Source organism: Malaclemys terrapin, chromosome 10 (assembly GCF_027887155.1).
Source record: "Malaclemys terrapin pileata isolate rMalTer1 chromosome 10, rMalTer1.hap1, whole genome shotgun sequence".
In the NCBI taxonomy this organism is placed as follows: Eukaryota; Metazoa; Chordata; order Testudines; family Emydidae; genus Malaclemys; species Malaclemys terrapin.
In genome coordinates, this window is record NC_071514.1 from 48,428,415 (window position 1) to 48,443,127 (window position 14,713).

General features: G+C 45.8%; 1 protein-coding gene across 4 annotated transcripts in view; it reads right to left on the minus strand.

The window, feature by feature from the left end:
• Positions 1 to 14,713, minus strand: part of MAPK8IP3 (mitogen-activated protein kinase 8 interacting protein 3) — a 163,113-nt gene that overhangs the window by 76,751 nt on the left and 71,649 nt on the right. For 3 of the 4 annotated variants that reach the window (XM_054041314.1, XM_054041311.1, XM_054041310.1), the window contains 3 exons: positions 12,547 to 12,598; positions 3,840 to 4,086; positions 649 to 751 (listed from right to left, as the gene is read on the minus strand). In XM_054041314.1, the coding sequence (XP_053897289.1) occupies positions 649 to 751; positions 3,840 to 4,086; positions 12,547 to 12,598 (402 nt within the window). The remainder of the gene's footprint in view (positions 1 to 648; positions 752 to 3,839; positions 4,087 to 12,546; positions 12,599 to 14,713) is intronic. The other variant, XM_054041312.1, reaches the window with a different exon arrangement.

Genomic DNA, 14,713 nt, shown 5'->3' on the forward strand with positions numbered 1-14,713 from the left:
AGACCCTTGATCTAGGCTATTATATGCCTGGCAGCGGTGATACACCAAAATGAATGGCCTTCAGGCAACCTCCCACTTAAGGGGAAGCTGGTGTTCTAATCAAGCATAAACCATTGAAACAGAGGATTTCACCGTAAAAATCACACATTGTCAAGTGCCAACCTATATATGGCAAACCTGAGAAGGATCTGGATTTTGAAACAGAATTCAGGGCCATCCTTTTACTAGACAACTGGCTTTTTCTCTTTTCTACCACTTCAGCCCATAAGCCCCATACCTCCTTAGTCTGTCCTCTCTCTTTTATCATGCCACCTTCCCTTCTCTCATGGGAGCACAGCAAACTGTACTGACTGAAACCTGTCCAACTGTGAATCATCTGGAGGAGATTTCTAACACAGATTTTGAGCTTGTGTTCTTCCCATGATAACAGGGAGTTTTGTGCCTGAGGGATCCTTCATTCTGCACTAGGCAGAGGAAGCAAGGATCCAATGATTGCTCTTACACCAATGTCTCCACCACATTAACATGTACCATAGCTCTATGCAGCTTTAATTACACAAGCTCTTTAACCCAGAGTCTCTCTTCACTTCTCGAGAAGTTACATGAAGGAGAGTAAATAGCATATTTACAAAAGATAAAGGCAAGTACCTGTTTCCAGTGTGCTCCAGTCGGGGGTCCTGGCACATGTCCAGCTCTGGCGTAGAGTCTACGATATCCTGAACATCAGACCATTCATCACTGCTACCCATTCCTACAGAAGATAATGCACAGATAAGAGACAGATCCAGAAGAAAAGAAGGCCAACAGTTGTTTCACTCTAGGGACTGTATTCTCTGACTGGTCTTAAGCCTCTTTGGGTATCAAAAAGGATCATGGGGAGCACTCTCAAGATTGCTATGGTACCATGTGCAAGGTGTTAAAAAAGTTAGAGTGTAGATGGATTTCTAGTGAGTCACAAACTACAGCTGGAAAGGCGTGTTTCAAAATTCCTGGGTAAAGGTAGAGGTGGGATCTACCATCATGAATAGGTGTGAGAAATAGGGGATTCTTGGAAGCGTGCCAGTGGCAATACCATCAGCCAGTGGGGTAACTAGGCTGGGGTAATGAAGTACTTCTGGATATTAAACTTTTAAAATAGCTCCAGAATTCTAAAGGTAAAATTGTTTTAAATTATCAGAGGGGTAGCAGTGTTAGTCTGAATCTGTAAAAAGCAACAGAGGGTCCTGTGGCACCTTTAAGACTAACAGAAGTATTGGGAGCATAAGCTTTCATGGGTAAGAACCTCACTTCTTCAGATGCAAGAAGTGAGGTTCTTACCCACAAAAGCTTATGCTCCCAATACTTCTGTTAGTCTTAAAGGTGCCACAGGACCCTCTGTTGTTTTAAATTAGGTCATCTTTTTTGGGTACAGTTAAGGTCAATTAAGAAAGATTCAACACCAAATAATGTCCTTTTAATCTCTCAGTAAAAACCTCCCTCTCATTTTGCAACATTATAAAAGATAAAAAAACATACAGTAATTTAATTTATTATATAACAAAAATTATTAGTGTTATAAATCATGACTGAATCACTTTAAATATACTTGAGTATACAAATTCTCATGCTTACATCTGATTTAACTGTTAATTATAGTGAAATTGCGAAGTGGAAGTAGCAATGTACTGTATACATGCAACCTAATCTGTTTCTAATGTGATGCATGTTCTGGAGTCATTATTTGATGAACGAAGAAAGATGAGGCTCCAAATGACTTATAGAGTATGCAACAAATTAAACTGTTTTAGAACCCAGTCTTGAAGTTGTTCCATACAGGCAGACTCCACATAAGCAACAGGGTCTGCCTACACAGAAATTCTTGCAGGATCCAGGCCCTAGTTCATAAACAACACTAGAATTTCAACTGCACCAGATTTGGGGTTTATTGACCCTGTAAAACAGCTTCAGTGTTGGAATACAGTAACTCCACTTAAAGTCATCCCAATTAATGTTGTTTCGTTGTTACGTTGCTGATCAATTAGAGAACATGCTCGTTTAAAGTTGTGCAATGCTCCCTTATAACACTGTTTGGCAGCTGCCTGCTTTGTTCACTGCTTGCAGAAAGAGCAGCCCGTTGGAGGTAGCTAGTGGGGGCTTGGAACCAGGGTGGACAGGCAGCCCCTCATCAGCTCCCCGCTCCCCTAAGTTGCCTGTGCGGCAGCCGCCCAGCAGGCTATCAATTGCCGGCAGTTCAGCTGTCCCTCCCCCCACTGCCATGTGCTGCTCCTGCCCTCTGCCTTGGAGCTGCTCCCGGGAGCCTCTTGCTTGCTGTGTGGGGTGGGGGGGGGGAGAAGGGAAAGAGGGGGGCTAATATCAGGGTGTCCCCCTCCCCCGTGCCCCTGCCTGCTTACCCCATCTCCATGGGGGGGGGGGGAAACACACACATGACAGGGCTCAGGACGGAGGGAGCGTGCTGGCAGCAGCTGCTGTCTCAACTTCCTGGTCTACTTAAAAAGAATCTACTTAGAGAAGTTCAGCGTACTTAAAGGGTCAATGCGCATCTCTCTCTCTCTCTCTCTCACACACACACACACACACACAGTGTGTGTATCTCTGTCTCTGTCTGCCATGCTGTCTCCCCTCCCTCCATTCGTGCTGCCTTGCAGAGTATGAGGCTACATTAACAACAATGTGTTAACCCTTGAGGGATCAGCCAAGTTCATCATTTAGCAGTAAGGCATTCCCTAGGAAATAGCCCACCCTCTGACTCCACCACCTCAACCAAGCTTCACAATCATCATTGCTGTGTACAGTATTAAATTATTTGTTTAAAACTTATGCTGTGTATACATATATATAATATGGTCTTTTGTCTGGTGAAAAAAAATTCCCTGGACCCTAACCCCCGCATTTACATTAATTCTTATGGGGAAATTGGATTTGCTTAATATCATTTTGCTTAAAGTCACATTTTTCAGAAACATAACTACAACGTTAAGCGAGGACTTACTGTATACAAAACCCATGATACCTTTATAGTATTCATTTCATTGCTTCAGGTTATCAATGTGCAACACTTGGCAACATTCGTCACATTTTAAGACAAAACATGGTGTGCATCTGTTGCCAGAACAGGGCTCCTTATACCAATGGTTCTCAAGTTTCTAAATTTTTAAAAAAGTTGAGGAAGATTTCCCCAAACATTGAAAATGATTATGATTTTACAAGGAAAATCCAGCCCCTCTCCACTCCTTTCGGAACACTGGACCTCGGTTTCAGAAACCTGTCTACTCCATTCTGCTCTGATGCACTTCTATCACCCACATTTTAACTCTAGCTGCAAAAAACATACAATACTGAAATTTCAAGTCATCCATATTTGCCCCCAGCACTGAGTGCTGCTCCTAGGTTTCATTTATTAAGGACATGGCAGAAATAACAGCTGTGGCAAAAGTTTCAGCTATCAAGCTTAAACATGATCCATAAAAAGGTGTTCAGTTCCTTTGAATTGCTCTAGGGATGTATTAGGAGGAGAGTAGTAAGCAACACACAAGAAGTAATTCTTCTACTCTACTCAGCACTGATAAGGCCTCAACTGGAATACTGCGTCCAGTGGGTACGCAGGAAATATGTGGACAAATTGGAGAAAGTTCAGAGAAGAGGAACAAAAATGATTAATGGTCTAGAAAACATGACCTATGATGAAAGATCGAAAAAAATTCTTTGGTTCAGTCTGCAAAAGAGAAGACGGGGCGGGGGGGGTGGGGGGGCATACAATGCCCATGTATGCCTTTTATTAAAGTCGGCATGCAACAGGTTGGCTAGCAAAGAATATACACAGAAGAATACACCTGCCATACCTATGCTGACATTCCTCATCTCCTGGGTGACCTGCACTTCCATGTTCCTGCTGTTTCGCTTTTCCCGTGCCCTCTTATTGTTCTTGGCTGTTCCACTGTAGTCACTGATGGGTTGCAAACTCTCATTTAGGGGTGTGACAGCAGCAGAGGGCACGGATGAGGTTGGTGTGTTGGACTTTGTCCCAGTGGTGCTTGGAGTGGCAGCTGCAGAAGACTGCCCAGATTCAGACATTTCATCATTTGGGCACTATGACAATACAAAGAAGGAGAAAACAGAAAGGAAAAAGTGCATCTATATGTTTCACATAATTCCATATTTACTGGATTGATGAATGCCTTGTAGCAAATTATGGAAAATGAGTACCACAAACTGAACACCCAGAGCTTATTGTGCCTGCTTAGCACTGCAAATGAACAGCAAGTTCCTGTACAGAACTCAGCAAGCAAATCCTACCTGGTATAAATACAGATCCCCCTCTTTTTTTATTACCAACACAGATGGCATTTCAGGTCTTCAGAAGTTACGTGAGATATAAGGTCTACTCATAATGGAATGTGACCTGATTTTCAAAGGTGAAAAACAGCTGCAGCTTCCCTTGACTTCACTGGGATTTATGGGTGCTCAGCACTTCTGAAAATCAGGCCAATGTCTTCCAAGATACCCAGTGCAAGAAGGAAAGCACAATCATTTCTGGAAAGCGATACAGACTTCTATGAAGCGGCTTCATAGATGCTCTGGATCCATCATTACAGTAGTTCATTGGCACAGAACTTGTTTAATAGATTTCTAATGCTACCACTTCATTTGAAGGGACAGGTAAATATTTTTGATACTAGGCAGCTGAAGTAAAGTCGGTATTCAAGCTGAAATGGTCTCACTTCACTAGTAGGGGAGAGCTACATGTCTGTATTAGCTCACGTAGAAGACAGCCAGGCATGGACCCAGGATGACAACACATGTGGTTCTTCCCAACTGGATGAAAGACAGGACCAAGAGTTTAGAAATCAAAAGATGTCATAAATAACCCCTTGAGATGTATTTCCAACCTGAAATGTGCTCAAACCAAGTCCCTGTTCAACATAAATTATGGCCCCATTCCTCATCCTACCACATCCTGAAAAATACAGGAAGCTTTCAAGAATACCACACCATTTGATGCTGCACTCCCTGCTTGCCAATTAAGAAAGCACCATTTCAGCCGGTTCACCTTCTCATCAGTGACCAATTGGCCTCAGACCCAAATGAGATCTCCCAAGTCTTCTTGGCAGGGTTTCTAACCGTTCACCCCCACTACCTCCCAAGGCCACTTAAAGCATTTCCTGAAAGAGGATAGCAAAGTGAACTTCTAGAGCAACATATTACAATGTTTTCCAGTTGGGTGGAAAAGCTATTTGATATATACCTACCCCCCAATTTCCTTACTATAGTTATCGCCACCCCTATTTGCATCTTCTCTTCTGTGCAGTTGCTAGGAAGTTTCTGCTTCTACTTAGTTTGTTAATTACTCTTTAAAACTAGGTACTAGCTTAGGCCTCACAGTCTTGGAACTGTGATGTTGTCTGCACCTCAGTTTTTTGGAAGTCTGTGTTCTACAGTCCTTCTTCCTAACAATTTCATAATGTGACAAAACAGTTCCAAGTGGGATGGGAATGAAGATAGTGAAAAAATGGCAATGTAACCCTTGGCAGCCATGCATTCTTAAAAAAACAAACAAAAAAAAAACAACCATACCCGTTATTGACATACTACTTTAATTAGAAAGACATTGAAGTCTCTCTGTCCATGCTCATTCAAACCAAGTGTCCTGTGCCACACCCATTTCCTGATTATTTACAGCACAGACACTGAAATTGAATTTGTTTATTTTTTTAAAATGTTGCTATCAAATTTTATCCACTTTTTTTGCTTGACCTTTTTGGATTGTGAGCCCAAACAGCACACCCACTTCTCCTGTATGGATGTTCAGATCATCATCCTGGTGCATTAAATGGTCATTTGTGAAGCTACTTACTGATCTGGGCATCAAATTTGAAATATGGACATTTTACTTAGGCTGCTATATTTGAACACTAGACTTCTCACAACTTTTTAAAATTCCTATTCTGGATGCTTCCATTCTAATGTGCAAGGGCAAAGTATCAAATCAGAGGGTTTCGTGGACAACTCCAATGCATTGGGACTTACGTTACTTTGACAAACACCTGCCACTGCACTCCCAACACTCGGAAGCAAAGGGGCTAAAAATGCACCATTATTCAGTGTAAAATGTAAATAAAACCACATTCAAAAACACTAAACCAGCAATGCCATGGGTGCTACTCCTATTCCAAAAGCATGCCCCATGCACTGCTGCTTATTTATATAATCCTCCACTCAAAACACACTCATGGGATAACCACCATGGTCTACCACACATCGTCAGTTATGCTTCTTAATTCATAGAATCATAGAATATCAGGGTTGGAAGGGACCTCAGGAGGTCATCCAGTCCAACCCCCTACTCAAAGCAGGACCAATTCCCAACTAAATCATCCCAGCCAGGGCTTTGTCAAGCCTGTCCTTAAAAACCTCGAAGGAAGAGATTCCTAGGTAACCCATTCCAGTGCTTCACCACCCTCCTAGTGAAAAAGATTTTCCTAATATCCAACCTAAACCTCCCCCATTGCAACTTGAGACCATTACTCCTTGTTCTGTCATCTGCTACCACTGAGAACAGTCTAGATCCATCCTCTTTGGAACCCCCTTTCAGGTAGTTGAAAGCAGCTATCAAATCCCCCCTCATTCTTCTCTTCTGCAGACTAAACAATCCCAGTTCCCTCAGCCTCTCCTCATAAGTCATGTGCTCCAGCCCCCTAATCATTTTTGTTGCCCTCCGCTGGACTCTTTCCAATTTTTCCACATCCTTCTTGTAGTATGGGGCCCAAAACTGGACACAGTACTCCAGATGAGGCCTCACCAATGTCGAATAGAGGGAAATGATCACATCCCTCGATCTGCCGGCAGTGCCCCTACTTATACAGCCCAAAATGCCTTCTTGGCAACAAGGGCACACTGTTGACTCATATCCAGCTTCTCGTCCACTGTAACCCCTAGGTCCTTTTCTACAGATCTCATTTGGGTCTGAGGCCAATTGCTTCCTAGCCATTCTGTCCCTAGTCTGTAACAGTGAATGGGATTCTTCCGTCCTAAGTGCAGGACTCTGCACTTGTCCTTGTTGAACCTCATCAGGTTTCTTTTGGCCCAATCCTCTAATTTGTCTAGGTCCCTCTGTATCCTATCCCTACCCTCCAGCGAATCTACCACTTACGTATGGAATATTCTCCAGAGCCAACCAGTCCATTTTGGGACCATCCACTGCAAAACCCTTAGATACAGCCAAGATATTCCTTTTAACCTTCCAGGAACTCTGCTAGACACTGCTGAGATATTCCTTCTCCCCCTCTCTACCACCAAATCTCCCTCACTCACTAGCTATCCTATAGTTCAGGGGGTGATCTCCATAATCCTTCACATACAAAAGGATACTCTCCACAGCCACCACTTACCTAGAATCAGACCTGTGAGCCTCCTAAACTTCAAATGTGTAGCTGTGACCTCCAAAATGCATTGTAAAAGCCCAAAATTCTAGGAGTAATGTGTCACCATGAGCAGTCACAATTCTATTATTTTAACACTGAAAATACAATACATAAAAACAAACCCAAAAAGCATTAAGGACTATATCTACAAAATATAAAATGTTAAATGTAAAAAAAAAAAGCAAAACAAAACCTAATCTAGTTACAAAAAGCAAAAAACCAATAAATAAAATATTAATAATAATAAATGATAATAATAATGAAAATGTAAAAATATTTAATAATCAGACTCTTGAAGATGAAAAATCAGTTCAGAGAGTTAGGAGAAAAGAGACCAGGCAGGTAAGCTATCAGTGTGCATCTGATAGCAGTGGAACATCAGCTATGTTCCCAACACAGAGAGAACTTAGAGCACCACAAAAGAAAAGCATAATAAAGTCAACAAAGTATTTGCAGCACTGCAATGCATTTCAACGGCCAAGCAAGAGCATTTATTAAATAACACTTAAAGCAGAAAGTACTGCCTAACGGAGAGCAATTAAGAGGTTTGCATGCGGGATACCTCCATCCCAAACAGTGAACCCATTACCCACTTAGTATCCTCCACTACCCAACACTTACTCATGCTATATCTTCCACAAGCTATGACTTATTCTGCTTTAGGATATCTACCTTAACAACCTATGCATCCAGGATTTTCCATAACCCACAGCCTAACCCACCCCCGAGAGGCTACCTTCCTTAAACCCAGTGCCCCATATTGAGAAACAAGCAGGGAGAACTGGAAGTCCCTGGCACAGTCAAGGAACTATGATGTGATTGGAATAACAGAGACTTGGTGGGATAACTCACATGACTGGAGTGCTGTCATGGATGGATATAAACTGTTCAGGAAGGACAGGCAGGGCAGAAAAGGTGGGGGAGTTGCATTGTATGTAAGAGAGGAGTATGACTGCTCAGAGCTCCGGTATGAAACTGCAGAAAAACCTGAGAGTCTCTGGATTAAGTTCAGAAGTGTGAGCAACAAGGGTGATGTCGTGGTGGGAGTCTGCTATAGACCACCAGACCAGGGGGATGAAGTGGACGAGGCTTTCTTCCAGCAACTAGCAGAAGTTACTAGATCGCAGGCCCTGGTTCTCATGGGAGACTTTAATCACCCTGATATCTGCTGGGAGAGCAATACAGCAGTGCACAGACAATCCAGGAAGTTTTTGGAAAGTGTAGGGGACAATTTCCTGGTGCAAGTGCTGGAGGAACCAACTAGGGGCAGAGCTCTTCTAGACCTGCTGCTCACAAACCGGGAAGAATTAGTAGGGGAAGCAAAAGTGGATGGGAACCTGGGAGGCAGTGACCACGAGATGGTCGAGTTCAGGATCCTGACACAAGGAAGAAAGGAGAGCAGCAGAATACAGACCCTGGACTTCAGAAAACAGAATTTGACTCCCTCAGGGAACTGATGGGCAGGATCCACTGGGAGAATAACATGAGGGGCAAAGCAGTCCAGGAGAGCTGGCTGTATTTTAAAGAAGCCTTATTGAGGTTGCAGGGAAAAAACATCCCAATGTGTAGAAAGAATAGTAAATATGGCAGGCGACCAGGTTGGCTTAACAGTGAAATCCTTGCTGATCTTAAACGCAAAAAAGAAGCTTACAAGAAGTGGAAGAATGAACAAATGACCAGGGAGGAGTATAAAAATATTGCTCAGGCATGCAGGAGTGAAATCAGGAAGGCCAAATCACACTTGGAGTTGCAGCTAGCAAGAGATGTTAAGAGTAACAAGAAGGATTTCTTCAGGTATGTTAGCAACAAGAAGAAAGTCAAGGAAAGTGAGGGCCCCTTACTGAATGAGGGAGGCAACCTAGTGACAGAGGATGTGGAAAAAGCTAATGTACTTAATGCATTTTTTGCCTCTGTCTTCACGAACAAGGTCATCTGCCAGACTGCTGCACTGGGCAGCACAGTATGAGGAGGAGGTAACCAGCCCCCCGTGGAGAAAAAAGTGGTTTGGGACTATTTAGAAAAACTGGACGAGCACAAGTTCATGGGACCAGATGCGTTGCATCCGAGGGTGCTAAAGGAGTTGGTGGATGTGATTGCAGAGCCATTGGCCATTATCTTTGAAAATTCATGGCGATCGGGGAAGGTCCCGGATGACTGGAAAAAGGCTAATGTAGTCCCCATCTTTAAAAAAGGGAAAAAGGAGGATCCGGGGAACTACAGGCCAGTCAGCCTCACCTCAGTCCCTGGAAAAATCATGGAGAAGGTCCTCAAGGAATCAATTCTGAAGCACTTAGAGGAGAGGAAAGAGATCAGAAACAGTTAGCATGGATTCACCAAGGGCAAGTCATTCCTGACTAACCTAATTGCCTTCTATGAGAAGATAACGTGGTCTGTGGATGAGGGGAAAGCAGTGGATGTGTTATTCCTTGACTTTAGCAAAGCTTTTGATACAGTCTCCCACAGTATTCTTGCCAGCAAGTTAAAATAGTATGGGCTGGATTAATGGACTATAAGGTGGATAGAAAGCTGGCTAGATCGTCGGGCTGAACGGATAGTGATCAATGGCTCCATGTCTAGTTGGCAGGATAACTCACTAGCAGTGCCCCAAGCGGAGTGCCCCAAAGGTTGTTCAATATCTTCATTAATGATCTGGAGGATGGCGTGGACTTCACTCTCAGGAAATTTGGAGATGACACTAAACGGGGAGGAGTGGTAGATACGCTGGAGGGTAGGGATAGGATACAGAGGGACGTAGACAAATTAGAGGGTTGGGCCAAAAGAAACCTGATGAGGTTCAACAAGGACAAGTGCAGAGTCCTGCACTTAGGACAGAAGAATCCCATTCACTGTTACAGACTAGGGACAGAAGGCTAACAGCATTTTGGGCTGTATAAGTAGGGGCATTGCCAGCAGATCGAGGGACGTGATCATTCCCCTCTATTCAACATTGGTGAGGCCTGATCTGGAGTACTGTGTCCAGTTTTGGGCCCCACACTACAAAAAGGATATGGAAAAATTGGAAAGAGTCCAGCGGAGGGCAACAAAAATGATTAGGGGGCTGGAGCACATGACTGAGAGAACTGAGATGGTTTAGTCTGCAGAAGAGAGAATGAGGGGGGATTTGATAGCTGCTTTCAACTACCTGAAAGGGGGTTCCAAAGAGGATGGATCTAGACTGTTCTCAATGGTAGCAGATGACAGAACAAGGAGCAATGGTCTCAAGTTGCAATGGGGGAGGTTTAGGTTGGATATTAGGAAAATCTTTTTCACTAGGAGGGTGGTGAAGCACTGGAATGGGTTACCTAAGGAGGTGGTGGAATCTCCTTCCTTAGAGGTTTTTAAGGACAGGCTTGACAAAGCCCTGGCTGGGATGATTTAGTTGGGAATTGGTCCTGCTTTGAGCAGGGGGTTGGACTGGATGACCTCCTGAGGTCCCTTCCAACCTTGATATTCTATGATTCTAAACACTGAACATTTATCTGTGTTACCTGATGGATACACTCATAGCTGAGCACTGTCAGCAAGGCACAATATTTTCTTTCCATTATAAATTGATTTCTTTGCCTGATACAAGATTAACAAATTACAAAAACATACAATTAGTAACCTCCACTGCCTGAACTCAGAATTCAAGGTTTTTATAGTTTTATTTGAATTTCTGCTGAATTTTCCTGAAATGCAGAGAGTGAGTTATTGATAAACTGCAGACAGCTACGGGTAAGAAGCTTTTAGTCTCTGTGCTACAGAGTACAGGTTAAAACAGCAGCCTCATCGAGTCTATTAAAATGGATGCAATTCCATCTTTCTCTCTACTCTCCCCTGCAAAAGATACACACAATTGACTAAATGGAAATGGAAATGTTATCTCCATTGTCATGGGGATAAACAGTGCATGCAAGCGTTGGTTGGACTGTGTCTCCTAGCAGAGGTGCAGCACAGGCAGAAAGCAAATCAGTTTATACAAAAATGTTTGTGCCATTTCTACATCCCTCCAACCTTGATCATACCAGTGCGTTGTGGGACTCTTATCCCAGTTCCCAGCACAGCTCTCCAGAACAGGTGCTTTTGGGAAATTTGCAAATTATCAAGAGATCTGAATGGTATTCTGGGCGTTTTGGCCAAGTCCTATGGTTTCCAGGGTCAGTGTTCCATAACACTTTTATATAATGTTGGGGGTGATGCTAGGGATACAGTTGCTGGGGCTCGTTGCACAATTCAGTTATTGAAAGGAGGAGCACAGCATTGTAGAATGGCGGTGGGAGGGCCAGCAGCACTAGTACAGGTGTAGTGCTGCGACTTCTTGTTCACGCACGCAGATCACCAGTGTAGACTGTGAAGGTGACATAAAGGCTTGCTCCACAGTGGCACAATGCAACCAGCTATGCCAATCACTCTATAGCAGCTGAGTGACTTGTATAAGGACACAAAGCATTTTAGATGCACTGTAGGCATTAGGTGTTGCGACCATCAGTGGTGGTGGCAGCACCTTTTTTGTCTAGTGTACATGAACCCAAAGACAGGAAGATTAAAACAAAGATCAACTTGAAAGGGCAGAGTATGGCACAGCAGCACAGTGCCCAGCCCCATGTGAGACAGAGAGACACAGTTCCAATGACGAGGCAGAAGACTGGCTCCATCATTTCTGCCACCAAATGATTCATAAACAGCATTGGATCTGGGCAAGAGGGGTGCGTAACTTCACACACACACACACACACACACACACACACACACACACACACACACACACAAGCTCCATCAGCAGAAAACACTAACTAGCACGAATTAGGACTGACAAAAATCAGAAAGTGACAAAAAAACATGAGTTCTGTCAAAACCAGTCCTCCACCCTATGTCAAATTTATCTGCATCTGAAGGTCTATCGTCCTCCCCAGGGTTCTGTTATAAGAAAGGATCAGATGTACAAAAGGGAGAGGCTGCAAAGGGTTATGGACACATGGTGGTATCTGTCTTTATGAAGATGTGGGATGCTATTGACAGTGGGAAACCCTTGTTCCATGACAATCTATAAAACCTTGTAGCTGGAGTTGGACTGCAGCTGGCCGAGGTCACTCAAGTGCCAGTGGTCCACTGTGGGGATGATCTTGGCCCCTATCTGCCCACGTACCATTCCATCGGCAAGGGGGAAGACATTCAGAGAGTTAGGACGCTCCTTCCTGCTAAAGAGAGAGAAAAAGGAAGAGAGAGGAAACAATCTGTTAGCAAAACCACAGGATCCTTATGGTAAAGAAAGTTCAGAACCAACACAGTGACTCATGTTTCACATGAAACAAGGACTGAATCCCATTCCCACCCCTGAAGTGCTGAGTTAACTCCCAACTCCCACAGCCTGAATGAGAAAGCAACTGATTTACTGATTTATACCTGCCTCTGGAGATTTCCATTACTTGCATCTGAAGAAGTGAGGTTCTTACCCACGAAAGCTTATGCTCCCAATACTTCTGTTAGTCTTAAAGGTGCCACAGGACCCTCTGTTGCTTTTTACAGATTCAGACTAACACGGCTACCCCTCTGATACTTGACAACTGATTCTGTGATTCAAAATTGGGTTGTCTATTGCTAGGCTACACAGATGACCCTTATCATAGAATCATAGAATATTAGGGTTGGAAGAGACCTCAGGAGGTCATCTAGTCCAATCCCTGCTCAAAGCCACCACTGCGGACAACCTAGCTCCATCCTCTTTGGAACCCCCCCTTCAGGTAGTTGAAGGCTGATATCAAATCCCCCCTCACTCTTCTCTTCTGCAGACTAAATAACCCCAGTTCCCTCAGCCTCTCCTCCTAAGTCATGTGCCCCAGCTCCCTAATCATTTTCGTTGCCCTCCGCTGGACTCTCTCCAATTTGCCACATCCATTCTGTAGTGGGGGGACCAAAACTGGACGCAATACTCCAGATGTGGCCTCACCAGTGTCGAACAGAGGGGAATATTCACTTCCCTCGATCTGCTGGCAATGCTCCTACTAATACAGTCCAATATGCCGTTGGCCTTCTTGGCAACGAGAGCACACTGCTGTCTCATATCCAGCTTCTCGTCCACTGTAACCCCTAGGTCCTTTTCTGCAGAACTGCTGCTTAGCCAGTCGGTCCCCAGCCTGTAGCAGCGCATGGGATTCTTTCTTCCTAAGTGCAGGACTCTGCACTTGTCCTTTCTTTTGACCCAATCCTCCAATTTGTCTAGGTCACTCTAGACCAGGGGTCTCAAACTCAAATGACCACGAAGGCCACATGAGGACTAGTACATTGGCCCGAGGGCCGCATTTACTGACCCCTCCCCCCCTGCCGCCCTTGGCCGCGCCTCTTCCCACCCCTTCCCTGCCCCCATTCCAACCCCTTCCCTGAAATCCCCACCCCAACTCCGCCCCCTCCCTGCCCCCAGGGGGTGCAGGAGGGGTGTGGCGGAGGCTCAGGGCAAGGAGTTAGGGTGTGGGGTGCAGGAGGGCTCAGAGGTGCGGCAGGGAGCTCAGGGCAGGGGGTTTGGGTGCACGAGGGGTGCGGGGTGCAGCAGGGGTTCAGGGCAGGGGGTCAGGTTGCAAGGTGCGGCAGGGGGCTCAGGGCAGGGGGTCAGGGTGCAGCAGGGGTGCAGGGCGCAGCGGGGGGTTCAGGGCAGGGGGTCAGGGTGCAGGGTGCAGCAGGGGTATGGGGTGCAGCGGGGGGTTCAGGGCAGGGGGTTGGGGTGCAGGGTGCAGCAGGGGGCTCAGGGCAGGGGGTTGGGATGCAGGAGGGGTGCGGGATGTGGCAGGGGTTCAGGGCAGGGGATTGGGGTGCAGCAGGGGCTCAGGGTGCGGGGTGCAGCGGGGGCTCAGGGCAGGGAGTCTGGGTGCAGGAGGGATACAGCAGGGGGCTCAGGGCAGTGGATTGGGGTGCAGGAGGGGTGCAGGGTGCAGTGGGGGGTTCAGGGCAGGGGGTTGGGGTGCAGGAGGGGTGAAGGGTGCAGCAGGGGGTCAGGGTGCAGGAGGGGTGCAGGGTGTGGCAGGGGGCTCAGGGCAGGGGGTTCAGCTGCAGGAAGGGTTCGGGGGGCGGGCTCCGGCCTGATGCGTACCGGGGGCAGGGCAGGCTCCCTGCCTGCCTGCCTGCCTTGCCCCCGCGCCACTCCGCTCCTGGAAGCCGACAGAACCTGGGAAAGGAGGGACACAGGGGTGTGTGTGGCTGTTGCTTCAAGCACCGCCCCCAGCAGCTCCCATTGGCCGGGAACGGGGAACCACAGCCAATGGGAGTTGTTGGGGGCGGTACCTGAAGCAACAGCCACACACACCCCCGCGCCCCTCCTTCCC